Raw genomic sequence first — 16144 nt, 5'->3', positions numbered from 1 at the left:
GTAGTTTTTTTTCATAGGTTTGAAAAATATCTTTAATTGTTGATTTTCATATTCATATTTTTTTCAAAAATATTATTTATATAAATAATGTAAAGTTTATTTGTCCGCTTTGATATGTGTTTATAAATAACTGGATTGTGCATTAATTGCTACCGGCTTTTTTGCTCTATACTAACCTGATCGCAGGTGTTTGTACAATCATTTTCAAAAATTTTCTTTATGACCCACCCCCCCCCCCCAAAAAAAAAATGCACTAGTGTGTCGATGCCACCTTCAGGTGTTAACTGAAGAAAAACTTCCAAATCTTACAATGCACGATAATTTAACCCCGCTAGGCAGAAAAACTGAACAATTTAGATAAAATCATATATAAGTAAGTTTAGTTTTTATACCCACTAAGTTTGTCATTATTATAAATAAATGTCTAGAACAACAGTGTTAGTTTGAACATTGTCGGAACGTATTGAAAATCCGTCTAAATTCTTTTCCGAATCGTTTGTTTAATACTCCGTAAATTATTGGATTGCAAGAACTATTAAAATATCCTATTAATAAAGTCGTCATATGAAATGATCGAGGTAGAAATATTTCTTGCCAGTATATTGTAAACAACATGCTGACGCAATACGGTGACCAACAGATTGCAAAAACAACGACGACGATACACAACATCCGGGCTAGATGAATCTCGCTTCGACTTGCAGAAACAGTTGGCGGTTGACTAATTCGACTTTTATCTGTCTTTTTAGCTTTCTCATTTTCACAATGACTTTCATTAACAGTTGGTGTTGATTTTATCTGAATTTGAAATGCCCGGTTTGTTGCTTCTTTTGTTGATAAAAGATCATCCAATGGAATAGAACACACGACTTGTTTTTCAATAACCTCGCTTTCACTACAGATTGTTATTGTGTCACTTCCGCCGGAAGACGTTTCCCCAATGTTTGTGAATGTTGCCGGAGTTAGTTTTCTGTTCAGATTATGACCTCCCGTTATCACGTTGACTACCGCCTTAAAGTGAATCTTTTTACGGTTCATGACCCTTCTGTTCCTTCTCCTGACCTCGCGCAGAATCATCAGATTACAAATCAGCATCACGAAGAGTGGACAACCGAAGCAGCACGAGATCATGAAAATGGCGTAGGATGGTGCTTTGGCCCAATCACTAAAGCAGATGGATTGGATAGGGGCATAGCTGTAATTGGTCCAGCCGAAAATCGGGGGAAGAGAAAGTACAAAGGCAAGAGAGGTGGACACTGAAAAATATAAAAAAAAATAAGGGACTAGAATTAATAATGAAATGAATGAATATGCAATGCTAGTATATTCTACACAAATATGATACTTGAGTATGTGATATGGCATTTATTTGGGTGATATAAATGTCATATGACATATGATTCAGAAATGCCGAAAACGGAGAGGGTGAGCTATGGGAGGCACAATTCCATTTTGTCATTCGATCCAAAATTGGAAAACTGTTTTTGTAACGTAATACAATGATCAGTCTATTATATTAAGCATGATTAAGCATTTTAAAACAGGTGTCGAACTTTGATGTTAAAACGCAAAATTAAACGTCAACACAACACCTTTTGGGGTGGTCACTATTATAAATTAATAATTTTGCAGTTATTTACTAATCTAGTGTGATCAAATGGATTTCCCGTTCGAACAGAAATTGCTGCTAAGGGGCGAAAACTGGTATTTGCTATCTCAGTTCAGTGAACGCTCTGAATTGCCCAGTGGCACAGATAACATATGCTTGAATTCGAAAGCATCCACATAATCTACCAATATACCAAATTTAAATAGCCTAGACCCCAGTGGTGTCCTTTTTTTTTAGTAATATGTGATGGGATATCGATTTGTAGATTTTACATCGGAAATTTCATATTGCTAAGCTATTAACTGACAATAGACATGTAATGGTTCTGGATAATGTTCGACTAGGACTAAGTTCTTAACTGAGAGTTCGGTTATTCAACGCTTGATTTTTTAAGATTTGGTTTTTGCTGTCGAATGTTGTGAATAAAACACTCTCAACTTTGCTAAATGATTTTCAATGCTATTTTACACATATGAATATCAATTAATATGTTACCCGTTAGTTTACATGTTTTAATATTCTTCGACGATCAAGATCATACCGTAATAAGTTATAGATATGATATGAATTAAAAGTACCTAGAAGAACTATGATAATTTACTTCGACATATATATATATAATGACAATAAACTTAAAGTGAATTTTTTCGAAATTTACAATTTTCGATTGAAACGGACTTTTGCGCAATCATGTGTAAAACATTAATACATTACGATTCCCGATCGAGTTATGGATCGATACAATAGCAGCACTTATTTAATTAATTATCTTATAACTTACTAGTGATATCATTTTACAATATGTTTTGATGGGATAGTTTATGTGAATTCATGAATGAATCACTAGTAGCTTATCATGTTACATGTACGCTGTTATTACCTAGGCTGTGACTTACGAAGTGATTTGTTAACAAACTAATCAAAAAAGGATGTTCTTAGAAATGCTCTACTAATGAGAGTTAGGTTTTAAATTGTAAAGTTTTACAAAATAATATTGAGAAATAAAAAAAAAAATAAAACTGTATCATGTTTTATCTCAATTTATCATGCATCATGTAAATTTTAGCTGACACATGTGATTGGTCCTATGCCAGTAACGGTAACTGTTTATTATATTAAAATATATATTTTGAGACAATATATGATGATAACCAAATATTTTATTATACTCCGTCCCGAGTTTTTGCTTCCACCACTTTTTGCTTGATATTTCGATAGTCATAAATACCTTTGTGCTCAAACTACGTTCATCCACTACTATGAAAAATGTCCAGATCATCTGTTTTCAAACGCCCCCTCTACCGCTTCGGGTTTCAATACACATCCAAATATAGAAAGTCTACGGGGATTTTGCATTGCATCAGCCATTAATATGCCCGGATGATAACGTTGAAAAATTGTGCGAAGTGTCTTGAGTACTTCCGAATGGAGAAAAGATGTAAAATTTCCCATTATAAATCTACATAAGAAATTTGTTTTCGTTCCTATGAACTTTTATGAGTGAAAAATGATAATTGTTCAATGAAGATATCTTGGATATATTCCATTTTATCGATTTCAACAGTATGTCTTTCACAGGTATGTGTATTTTTATTAAAAATCATCAAAAAGTGATGGAAGCAATAATCTGGGACAGACGACAGACTATAATTGGCATTATAAAAATAAACCCTGACCTGCAATCATTATGATGGCGTTTCTCTTGGTGTAAACATCCTTAAACTTGGTAGGTTTACAGACCATGATGTACCTATTAATGCTTATGTTACATAGAGATAATACGCTGGTCACAAGGGTCAACATATTTATGAAGCCCAGCGCTGTACATGCAGTCTCCGAAAATATCCACTGACCCCTGAAAATGGTTAAAATTGTCACCGGCATGTTTATAATGGACACCATTAAGTCCGCCGCTGCTAGAGTCAGCAGAAAAGAATTTGTGACAGTTCTTAGATCTTTGTTCCGAATGACTATAATCCACATACAAGTATTTCCAGTAATAGCTAGAATGCATATGGCAGTCAGAACTAGTCCCTCTGCCACGAGTTCACCGGTTGAAAAATAAAGTTCATTGTCAGTGCCTGCTATACGTGAATTGGTTTCATTTCCTGGCACTGTCTTGTTTAGATCTGTAATATTTATTATCCCACTTACAGGTCCAACTATATAAGTGACCATGATAATAATTCGCATCTCTCGAAATTCACCTATTAATTTCTTTTCAAAGCATTAAGATAAACACGAACTCATTATAACTCCAATGTTTGAGTTTCTGTGATTTCTATATGCTGCTTACAAAACCAATCCAACGCACTGAAAATCTTGCGAGAACTTTGCCTCTGTCCATCAGTTGTGGTTTTGTAATGGCGACTGTCGTCACTCGTCAATCTCATCAGGTAAGTGACAACTTTTATTGGACGCCACTTGACTATCATTTAGACTCCTTAATAATGACAACATTCATCGATTGCATGATGCTTTAATTGTAGCAGAATTCGGGCCAGCAAAGGAAAATCTGACTGCCATGGCTCGGGGACCGGGCGTAGCGAGTGTGTTGATTATTGTCAACCAGAAGGTCATTATAGCTAAGTGGATTATTTATCCTGTGTCTTTGAATCTGGAAATCGGACATAAAGGGACCTTGACGCAAAATTGACGGCAAATTCTGCTTCATCAATATCTAATCACTTCTGTTACACACCCTAGTGCATTTTACGATAATGGGTCCTTTGTAATATGAATCACAGTTTACGATCTGGAATTACCACTTTAATGACCTATGGCAATACTGTAGGTATAAATAATTTTTTTTTTTAAATTTATTAAATTTTGTTTGTAAATGACCAATGATCAAGTGTGGGATGTATGTTTCTTATCCAAAAAGTCAACATAATTAAATTAAATAAAACATTTACAACGATTTATGAAATTCGTGGCTCAAAATCAGAAATCTTGATGGTTTGACAGATAGAATGTGCGAGATATTTTAAAAAACTTGCGCTGCTTTAAAGATTTTGTTGTTGCTTTTTTGTACGATTATGTTGCGGAGAAGGTAAGATACCGTATTCTAAAAAAAAAAAGAATACAAGAAAACAGTTAAATTCATCAAATCAAGTGTTAACAAATTAACCATGAAGAATATTTTTTTAAAATAATAGTTTGTTTAGTTTTAAAATTTCAGCGTATATGTATAAAAAAAATTTCTGATATATTTTAAACAATATAAGATGCATTTTCATGTCGAATTTTTTTTTTTTTTGCGAAAATATTTTTTTCTACTAAAATGACAAAAAATATTATAGTTTTTAAATTTTTGTTAGCCATTTTTTTGTGGGGAAAGCCGTTTAGAAGTCTTAATTGGAGCAAAATTGAATTATTGTCGTCCTGTTCAAAAATTGATCTGCAATACATGTACATTCCGGAGAAGAGAAATCTTTCTTCTTACAAAACTTCTTGTTTATTTCAAATCATGTTAATCGTAAAAGTTTAAGTTACATGCAAATTTATCATACAAGCAGGTTTTAACCGCAAAATTAAATATTAAAAATACAGCTCATATTGCTTTAACCTTTAAATAAGCATGATTGTTTTCCATAACTTTACACAGCGTTCTTCTATTTCATGAGATTTATGTAGTTCTAAAAATGGTCATGAATACACAGTCCTCCTTATGTCGGAAAATTCGATACGACAATATCAAATTCAAATCTTTTACTGTAAAAAAACCACACCAAATAACTAATTGTGAAGGCTTTTCAGTCCAATTAAAGTAAATGATACTATATTGATAAGCAGATACATATATTACAAAGCAAGAAAAATAGGAAAACCTAACTCAACGAGGAAGATAAATTCAATTGTTTACATCTTTATCATGTCTACTTTAAAATATACACTTTATTGTAAAAATACAAAAAAAAAAGAAAACAAAACAAAACAAAAACAAGAAAAACTGAAATTAATACTAGGTTGTCTGCACGGTCTTCTTTGTTTGGAACAGGCAGACGATCGGTATTATTTACATAACTGTTAAGCTAAAGCAAGGAATATGCAGTCACTTGTTTGTTGATTTGATTTGAACATATTTTGTATTAATATTTACCATTGGGGCTGGACACAAGTTCTGAAACTAAAAAATCTCCTGAAATTTTGATTGTTTATTGCTTATAACAGTCCGGTACAATCTCTTGATTTAGCTATATAGCTTGAAAAAGCTTTATAGCTTTATAAAGCTATTCAAAATAGCTTGAAAAAGCTATTTATGCGCAGTTTTTGAAGAAAATATTTATTGAAACTAAAAAGTCTCCTGAAATTTTCATTGTTCATTGCTTATAACAGTGTATATGAGTGGCTATGCGTAGGAATTTTGCCGAAAGCCAGTAAATAAATGTAATATTAATCATTTTATTTAAACATTTAAAACTCAGTGGCGTTTGATATTAGTATATGACATATGTATATGACATCACAGAATTATTTAACATATATTTGTAAACAACGAGTATTGATTTAATATGATGATGACTTTTCAGTGTTTTAGTGTTCCTCGAGATTTTGAGAAATTATAATGTATAACACTTGTTTGATTTAAACTTTGATAAGATTTTCGTCATTTTTATTCTAATAATGATCTTGATGTCTCTCAAACTTTTTGCATGTGATATGATGTTAATATGGAACTGATATAGGTGAGACCTAAACCAAACCTCTTTATGGTCTAATCCATTGCATAACCCTACATTCTGCGTACATGAGAACTTAAGAACTCAATTCGTCCTTGAAAAAGTACAGTCTCACCATTGAGAACGTGATTTCATATACTTCCTTGTCTGAAATTAAAGTATGCGGAGAATACGACAAATGATTTTACAGGTAAGTACAAAAGATTGATTTTGTTATAAATATTTGGATTTTCATCGTTCATTTTCTAAAATCAGAATACCTAATAAATTATGTATGACATAATAAAAAAAAGTTTGGAATGACATCTATGGAGGCGTATTTTCTGTGGTGTTTAAAAAGAAAAATCCTTCAAAAATTTACGTTACGATTTTAGATGCAGATAACCCACAGGGCTGCATTTTACAAAATCACTTACGAAAAAGTCGTAAATATTTACAGTCTAGTAAAATGATCTTTAGAGAACAAAATTGACATAAAACCATTTGTTAACAAATATTTCAATTCCCATTGATAGTTATATTTTCCAGCCATAAGAATAAATCATAGCATTCATAAATTTGAATGTAAGTCGTAAGTTCTTTTGTAAAACGCAGCCCATCGTATATATTACTTTAAAATCAGTAAGGCTTTTAGTAAGTAATTGATACGTAATGAAATTACTTACATTTGTATGTGTATAGTTCCACAAATATCCATTTTATCGCAAGAATGTTTAATCGAAAGACTGAAATGCAAATTATAAGTTCAATAGAAAATACCCTTGCAGATCATTCTTTGCATAAACTTGTGAAATTTTAATTTTGACAGTCTAATTGTGTTCATGGCGTTTCGCTCAGTTACATTGAATTTAGAAGAAAATCAAAGCAAATAGCTTAAAAGAAACCTTTAACCCGAAATTACATTTTCTTTTGTTAAAACCGTATTTAAAAAAAAAAAACCCCACAACACTTGATACAAATACTACGTTGTGGCAATTTTTCCTTTGATAAATATGATTTAAAAAGCAGGTAAGCCTCCTATTGTTCAAGTTTGCTGAGGCAGAACTAGGAGATCGTTGCTTGACCCTGGGTGAATGTGGCGGATACACAGGTGCGGTATGTAGAAATGGCTCCTGTCATTGTGTTGGGACCATTAACGCAGAAAACCAATGTAAATTGGGTATGTGTATATACTCGTATTCTAGGCAATAAGCATTATAGAGGTATTAAATGTACATTTTTTAATATAATAGAAATATAACATTTACAGTCAATATTTTTGCTATATTAATCGACAAACATCATACATGTCTGTATATTCCAATGACACTTCTTGTACATGATTTAAAAAATATATATATACTTTGCTGTTTAGATGAAACATCGCCAAAGGAAAACATAATAATCGCTGTAACGATGGGTGTTGTATTTCTTCTATGTCTATTGTTAGTTGTTGCCATCTTGGTTTACAGAAAATGTGGGTAAGACATTCTAGATACACGCATATGCAGTTTCTATAGGTAAAAATAAATAAAGAAAACATATTTCAGAAAACCAAGTGTGTTTGTTAAAGAAATAATTTTCAACCGTCGATCATGTGGTATAGAAGCAAAGTTTATGATTGCATGACCTTAAAGGGGCGTGGTCACGATTTTGGTCAAATTCTTTTTTCTTTTTTTATCATTTAAAATGCTTTCAGAATGCATTTTTAATGATTAAATGAATTTTAAGAGTTAGTCATAGAGTAATAAACAAGATACAGGACTCGCAATTTGTCAAGTAAATAAGGCTCGTTCCCTGTTTCTGTTTACATAGGATCAATATACCCGTAAAATTCTTTTTCAAGCTGATTTGACTATCTGCTTCATTTAAAGCATAAATAAACAGTTCCTTTTGTTTAACACATTCATTTTAGGTCTAAAAACAGGAATTTTCTTTTTAACATAAAAATGTAAACTAAAGCTTTGTTTACATAACAAAGAATTGTAAGCCTTGTAACTCGTTTATACATGTAACTAAGCGAATTACGCTCAATTTTGGTTGCCTACATGTATTAAAAATGACTTACCGAAGCACTGTAAGCATTAAATTCGGAAAAATTTTCTTGACCAATATCGTGACCATGCCCCTTTAAGAATCTAATGACAATTACCTCTAATTTTTTAACATAGATACATGTAAATATGATGTAATTGTCTGGTATTGATGTAGACAGATATATTATAAAATCTGCCAGACCAATCGTTACAAGAAAGACCCCCCAAAAAATATGAAGCCTATTTTTCCTTTTATATATAATCAATCGACAAGTAAAATGTTTACAGGCAAATACTACAAGCGTTTAATGGTTTTTGCTCAAAATCCATCTTGATTATTGTAGTCAAATTCAAAGTTTGAAAAATAATAAACTTGTTAAAGTTTTTGAGCCTTCGTGGGTAGTACAAATCAATAATTCAATCTTTTTCTTAAGATAAAATATCTAACTCTATTACGACAAAGTGTTGATTACAATTATCAATGTATTTTATTTAAGATATTTCTTGAGTTTTTCCAGATGATACGAAATTGTTACCAGAGTGTGTACTGAAAATCAGTTTTGAGCAATACATGTTCAAACATGTTTGCACATGCGTTTATTGAATAAAATTAAAAATACAAAGAGGTAGTTTCTATTTTTTTCACATTTAAGACGCTTACCTTGATGAAAAATAACATAAATTTTCTGGAGTAGAAATATACCTTCACATTATTTATAATTATAACACATATCTTGAGACATATGTAAGGTAAAAAAATGAATTAAAAACAATAAGTGTACTCTACACTAGCAAACAATAATTGTTTTTACAGACGAGGAGGATTCAATGTCAAAAGTTATGACGATTTGATTTTTTCTGATATCACTGCAAGGTAAGATCAGTTATTAAATTATTCATAGAATTTAAAAAAATACTTTCCCGCCCAATCCCCCCTCCAACACCACAAACAAACAAAAACAAACAAAAACAAACCAGAATTCATGAGAACATAAAAGAATTAAACACATTAATCGAAATAGATTTAAATGTTTCATGTATAATTACTATAGCCATTTCAACATTCCATAAGATGAAAACAAAATTAGTTTTTCTCTGATATGTCTTTCCTGAATTAGACTACATGTTTATTTTTCAGTGCCATTGGATATACTCCCATTACAAAAGTATCTAAAATAAAGTTAGTATCATTTTTCTTCAATACTTATATATATCATTCCTATCGTAACTTCTGCTTATTGCAAATTTACGATTGAGATCAGGTCTAATGATATAATCTAAAATGAGGTTGTATTTTAAGTGAAACAAAAACGGACTCTCACTAATATACGCTTATAACTATTTTTTTAGACCAGTTAAAATTGATATGTTCCAAAATCATGTCCACGAACTGCTAAGAGACGATGGAATTGAACTATTCAAAGAATATACAGTGCGTATCCTATATATTGATTCTTCAGGTAGTTAGGTATTTCTGCCCTCGTAGCAGATTTTTTTTTTAAAAAATCGATTATCAATTCATTGTAGGAGTTAGCTGAGCTAGTGTCAAGTTGTATAGCAACTGTCGGAAACTATCCTCAAAATGTAGAGAAGAACAGGACTTCAACAATTCCATGTAAATGACATTGCAATAGGGATATTTTCAAATCTTAAATCTAAAATAGCAGAAACATAGGACACCTTTGTAGTACCATGTATTTTGTTTATGCATGTATATCTATAACTTAAAGAAAAATGTTTATAATACAGATGACTTTAACAGAGTAAAACTGTTGGATGAAAATGGAATACTTGAAGGGAGTTATATTAATGCAAGCCATGTTCTTGTAAGTTAAATTACACTATCTTTTTTTCTAGTAAGCTTCAATGATATGAATACAGTTTCATAGCACTTAGATATGTGTAATTGATGCAATTTCTATAAGATTGTATTTAATAAATTTGCAGCAAAATAGATACATAATAACCCAGTTTCCCCAGCGTCGAACGATGGTGGATTTTTGGAGAATGGTATGGGAGCAAAACGTCACAACTATAATCATGTTGGCTCCATTAAATGAAATGAAAATGGTACATATTCTACTTAGGTTTTGTTATGATGTCTAAATAAGTTTTATCACTAAGGAGACTGGACGGTCAACAAATTATCAATTAGAACTAACTTAAAAGTTTTAATAAAATATTTTGGTCAAGACCATTAGTTAGTTGAACCTTTTCTTTATCTTGTAATAGAACTCTTTATCTAAATGAAATTAATATAGTCTACAAATGGCCACGACCATCCAGTCCTCTCTACAATTAGATGAAACTCCAAAAATAAGATACAGTATTATTGTATCACAGCAAAGAGTTTGTGAAGATAACAGAAAGGTACTATACAAATCCTTGATTTAAGTTACTGGTATTTTAATGTGAATTTCAACATTCATATGAATTTCTAAATTGTCGAACTGATTCATTTATGCTGTGGTTAAAGTAAACAAGTCTTACTCAGATGACCTGTTTGTCCATTGCATTGTTTTTCTTTGTAGTGTTTTCGGTATTACAGTCGCCAACCAGGGAGGGAGTGTGTGTACGGTGACATCAAGATCACAGTGATTGCCACTTTTATGTATGGTCAAAATATGAAAATCCGTCACTTTGTTGTGAGTAGGGTAAGTTTATATGTTGATAAGTTGATATACATAATGTTTTCGCAACGGAACAAACGTACTTTCTATATTATTTTATGACAAACGAATATTATTGTATATTACCCTATGGATCCCTGACTTTTCCTAAAAACTGAAAGCATTTTTGTTGATTTCAGATTCATTTTTAAGTAATAATTTGATTTAATAAAGGAAACAAAGTGTTTTATTGGACTTTTTTTTTTATAGAAAAAGGTAAACAGAAGAATAACCCAGTTTCATGTTTATGCTTGGAACCATCTTTCTATTGCTCAAGATATTGTTGACTGCATTAAAAGTGTGAAGTTAAATGTCCATTCCAGCAGACACATCAGTCCTATTGTGGTCCATAGTGGGTACGTCATGTCGTGAACTATTCAATGTTTTAATTTTTAAGCAAAAGGATAGAAAACTGGTGGAAAATTTTGTTTTTTCATCAGTTTTTAAGTAATTTAATTTAAAACAATTGTATATATTTCTTCTTTAAGAGCTAAACTCTTTTCGGTTTTTTTAATATGCCATCATAAGATAATTGAGAAAATAAGACATTCTTCAAGTTTCTTTATTCATTTAAATTTCATGGGGGAAGAATTTCTGTATGGTCCCTAGAAATTGGAGTTGGGTAATTAAGACATGTTTGACAAGCATTTTCTCACTTAGTTCTTCTGTTAACAAAGTTTTTTTTTAAACATCATCTTCCTCTCAAAAGAATCCGTTAGTATAAAAAACAGTGAATAAATTATGAGAAATTTATTTCCTATCACAAGTCTTACACATTTTCAATATCAAGCCATGCTTTCTTTTTATAATAATAGTAAATATTATAAAATCAAGCCATTTTGATTCAAAATGTGTAACGATTCTAATGTTTCTGTAGATCTGGGGTAGAATGGAGTGGAATATTTGTACTAGTGGACTACTTGATACAGAAAATTGAAATTGGTTCAGAGGTCATCGATGTACCGGCGGCTACCTTAAACCTTCTTGATGAACGAATGTCAATTATCTCAAAGGTAAATATACATAATATTGTTGGTGGTGAGGGGGTTGATATTAAAACAGCATATATTTGAGTCATATATCGCCTTTAAGTTGAACACTTAAAAATGTATCCGTAATTTCTGTTTTAAGAACTGTTTCTAGAGATTCAATTAAGATAAACGTTTGAATGACTTTTCATTTCCACAGAAAGCTTATGGACTGGTTTACTCCTGTCTCCATGAATATCTAAAACGAAATATACTTACAAGTAATGATATTTCTACAACTGAACAACAAGGTCTGTGTTTAGATTTTATGTCACTTACTTTTTAGGTTATGAAACAAGTTAGACCGATTACACTCTTTGTATTTTAAATTTCAAATCTTTTTATGCAAAATTTAAGTTTCATATTCTAGTTACACGTTATTATATTAAGTGTTAATTAAAATATATTTTAAAGTTTTCTTTGATTTGTTATGCATAGTTCTGATGAGAAAAAATTAGTTACATGATATAATAAACAAAATGGTTTTGGAGCTCATATTAAACGAATACTCAAACTGGATTCGGGGCAGTTTAGAGTGATGCAAAGTTATATTAGACCCATTTTAAACAAGGTTATTTGAAATTAAATAAGGAAGGTTTTAAAAGTATTTTTTTTTCTTTCTTAGAACATTCATTAGATTATGAAGAGCTCCCTTAATCACATATGAATGAGATGAAATCGACGCGGAAACAAAGGAAAATGACAGAAGCCCATCCATGATGTTAAAATGAACTGACTGTACGGTATACCACTGTGATTCTTACATTATTTATTGCAATTATATATAATCTTTAATACTTAAGTTTCGTTCGCTTAATTATATATTGTATAACAAAAAATACAAATTTTGACAACTACTCTAACCAATGTAATGGTGATGTGAAATTGTTGTTAGATTAATTTCCCATTGATAATCAATGGCGGGAAGAATCAAAGCATATTCAAGGCCAACTTGTGTACGAATTTTTTTTAAAATTGATTGGATATTTTAAATGTCAATCACTGATCTAAAGGACAGTTGTTCCATGTTTTGGGAAGTTGAAATTTTATAAATCATCACATGCCGTGATGTAAATACAACGCCCTGATTTTATAGATTTATATTAAGAATGATAAAAATATGCATCATATAACAATAGTTAATGTGTGTTGTGCATGATGACAATTATATGCATGAATATGTATTCACTTAGACGATTAAACCTGATATTATTTTTTTTTCCATTCAACAATTTGATAACATGTGCTTTAAATGGCAAATTTACTTAAAATGTATTCCAATGAGCTAATGATACAGATAGTGTATTTAAAATTTAAAACTCAAAATTAGCTGTTTAAAAAAATGGCAAAAATTTTACTTTACGTAGAATCATCTCTTTGATAAAGTGGTAATGCACTAATGCACATGTGTATAAGTGAGATCATAGAAAATTATGTCACAAGTTATATCATAGGAAGTTTACGAAACTAACATCACTTAATCATTTTATTTGAATATGAGTTATAGGGCGGGTTTTGACCCAAGCTTTCTCTTACGCCTTTAGCCTCGCCTTGTTTCACTCATACCAAAAAAATTATACATCTTTAACATATCAAATGTTCAATAACTAGCCATTATCTTCTCCTTAGTTATAATTATTTATCAAAATTTTGACATCTCGCTTATGAACAAAACAACATCATCTCCTTTATAAAATACATGAATGCACAAGTCATAGTAGTGCTTAACAATGTATAATTCTTGCAAATGTGTGATATACATGTATGTTTATTATATATATTTAGATTTATAGGGGCATGGTCACGATTTTGGTCAAATTTTATTTTTCGGTTTTTATTATTTACAATGCTTTAGGAATGTATTTTTAATGGTCAAATGAAATTTGGGAGCCATTCGATGAGTTTTTAGCAAGATACAGGGCTCACAATTCTTCGTCATGTAAACAAGGCTCGTGCCCTGTTTATGTTTACATAGGTTTAATATACCAGTAAAAACTTTTTCAAGCTGATTTGTCTATCTTCTTATTCATTCTACACTTAGATAAACATTTCCTAACGATTAACGCATTCATTTGAAGACTAATTTTTGCCTACAACAAATTATCTACAGAATCATATATGGCATATCTGCGATTTATATCTCCTTTTTGCATAAACAGCCCCGAACATTGCTTGCTGTTTGGAAAAGTCGTTTCTCTGATGTATGATGTATTTCTGGAAAAGTTAGGCAACATGTATAGTTGGGAAGCTTTTTATATATAATACACGTAATTAGTTTCAGTTTTGATTTGAATTTTTGAATCCAAACAACCCAAACTAAAACTAATTACGTGTCTCTGTAAACAATCTATCCAGTTATTCTGTTCTGTTTTTTTTGCTCTTACTCAAGTTGAATATCATATAGTTTTTATCTTACATGTATTTAAAATATGTTTTAAATACTTTTTTCTGATATGGCATTCAAAATGTTGAAAGTATATTCTATTATAATGGATTCATTTTTTAATATATTTGGTTGTGTCTTGTTTGTTTTTTCAATAATAATCTTATTACAATTACTTCGCAACATTATAAAATCTTTAGATAATGAAACAAAAGAAATAAATAGACAAAATGTATTTTGTAATAGTCAGTATCCGTTGAAAAACACTTCACGTAAATCTCTCTATTTGTATGCTCTATAAATACGTCATATCATTGGATTTAAATCAACAGAGGGAAATATAAACATCTGAAACTTGTTTCGATATAAATGGGACATTCCGGTAGGGAAACCCCAAGTTAGAACGAGAAAACGCGAAGACAGCTGGGGTTTATGACTAGATGTTCCGCACTTTAAACGGAGAGAGAACTAGGTGTATCAGTGTCATATTTCTCGTGGAATAACAATTTATGTGCCATTTCTAAAAAATAAATGCTGTAAGGAATTTAAAAACGCAAAAAATTGTTGGAAGGACTTAACGTTATCTTTTTATCACAGTCTAACTAAATAATGTTCAACATAACTACTGTGGTTTCATAAATATTCGTTGAATACCAATTTTCGTGGATTTCGTTGTTGAGTTGATCCATGAAATTAAATGTTCATTGAAATGCAATTTCTATTAACATTTTGTATTGAAAGGGTCATTGGCCACGAATTTACGTATCCTTGAAACTGTGATTTTCACTTTATCCACGAAAATTGATACCCTTGAATATCAATGAAACCACAGTATTGACTTTTTCGTTTCATTTGGATGCGGACTTGTGCCGCATTAACTTTAGGTGCTTTGTTGTGTTGGCGATTTAAACAAAGAAACAGAAATACTCAAAATTATCAAATCTATAGATATCTATATTCAAATCTTTATAGGTTTGATATTAACCTTCAAACATTGCCTCATCTAAAGAAGACACTATAATGGACCCATTATAAAAAAAAATCAAGTCATAAAATTTGAAGATATTAGGATATAGTTAATATATTCTGTTTAAAACTTATATATATATTATAAAGAATGTTTCCCAAAATTATTTAAATTTGTAAATATAGAGTTTTCTGAAACGTTCAAAACATAATTAATGATAAGCTATAGAGAAGTGCCCGTTTTTGTTCTACATTTCTCTTCATCTTGATTATCATGTCTTTTACTTTCGGACTAAAAAGGGAAATATATGGTTAATACAATATACCCTTATAAAGTTTAAATATACAAGAAAATTCAAGTCCTTGCAATTGGCTGGAGGCAAAATTAGTGCGTATCATACTTTTTATCAAATCAATCGATTCTGTGTAAAAGGGATAGTTTAGACTCTCAGAATAATGAATAGTTGTTGTGATTTCAGTGGATGGCAGACTTTTCACTTTGTGGACCAAGTAAAACGTATAGTCCATACTAATGTGAAATGGACTTAACTTATCGATATCAGTGTTCTAGGTTGTAATGGATTTTTTTTTATTAAAAAAGGACATCTAAGACTTCCATGTTATTTTAGGACTTGTGAATAATGTGCTATGTTTGCCGAATAGTGAAGAGATATTTGATTGTTCAGTTACTGTTAAAAACTGTGGATGTGAAAATACTGTAACGGTAATTTACTTTTATTAGCACTATGAAATCTTTTTTCACTAATTATTTTAATGAGATAAAAAAAACCC

At 30.7% G+C, this 16144-nt stretch overlaps 2 protein-coding genes across 3 annotated transcripts; one reads left to right on the top strand and one right to left on the bottom strand.

Annotated features, from left to right (window-relative positions):
• Positions 1–370: 370 nt before the first annotated feature.
• LOC128186132 (tyramine receptor Ser-2-like) lies at positions 371–4452 on the bottom strand. The gene is made up of 2 exons (XM_052855865.1): positions 3286–4452; positions 371–1256 (listed from the first exon to the last, which is right to left on the bottom strand). The coding sequence occupies exons 1-2, from the start codon at positions 3800–3802 to the stop codon at positions 439–441; spliced, it is 1335 nt and encodes a 444-aa protein (XP_052711825.1). The 5' UTR covers positions 3803–4452; the 3' UTR covers positions 371–438.
• A 1924-nt stretch (positions 4453–6376) lies between these two features.
• LOC128186133 (receptor-type tyrosine-protein phosphatase alpha-like) lies at positions 6377–14410 on the top strand. 2 transcript variants are annotated; one of them, XM_052855868.1, is made up of 14 exons: positions 6377–6481; positions 7300–7450; positions 7646–7751; positions 9121–9180; positions 9445–9486; positions 9657–9738; positions 9834–9921; positions 10056–10132; positions 10254–10376; positions 10838–10960; positions 11186–11331; positions 11853–11988; positions 12164–12254; positions 12629–14410. In XM_052855868.1, exons 1-14 carry the CDS (start codon positions 6452–6454, stop codon positions 12658–12660), a joined length of 1287 nt encoding a protein of 428 aa, XP_052711828.1. In that variant the 5' UTR covers positions 6377–6451; the 3' UTR covers positions 12661–14410. The 2 variants fall into 2 exon arrangements, with proteins under 2 accessions (XP_052711828.1, XP_052711826.1); XM_052855866.1 differs by having other exon boundaries at positions 6385–6481; positions 7297–7450.
• The last annotated feature ends 1734 nt before the right edge of the window (positions 14411–16144 follow it).

Source organism: Crassostrea angulata, chromosome 5 (genome assembly GCF_025612915.1).
Source record: "Crassostrea angulata isolate pt1a10 chromosome 5, ASM2561291v2, whole genome shotgun sequence".
Classification (NCBI taxonomy): domain Eukaryota; kingdom Metazoa; phylum Mollusca; class Bivalvia; order Ostreida; family Ostreidae; genus Magallana; species Magallana angulata.
The sequence above is the reverse complement of the archived record's forward strand: the minus strand, read 5'-3'. Positions and strand labels throughout refer to the sequence as shown.

Coding starts and splice junctions, on each gene's coding strand:
- LOC128186133 (XM_052855866.1), top strand. CDS start 6,452: ATGCGGAGAATACGACAAATGATTTTACAG. Junction 9,739..9,833: donor AACTATTCAAAGAATATACA/GTGCGTATCCTA, acceptor AATTCATTGTAG/GAGTTAGCTGAGCTAGTGTC. Junction 10,377..10,837: donor CATTAAATGAAATGAAAATG/GTACATATTCTA, acceptor TTTTCTTTGTAG/TGTTTTCGGTATTACAGTCG.
- LOC128186132 (XM_052855865.1), bottom strand. CDS start 3,802: ATGCGAATTATTATCATGGTCACTTATATAGTTGGACCTGTAAGTGGG. Junction 1,257..3,285: donor CGCCATCATAATGATTGCAG/GTCAGGGTTTAT, acceptor TATATTTTTCAG/TGTCCACCTCTCTTGCCTTT.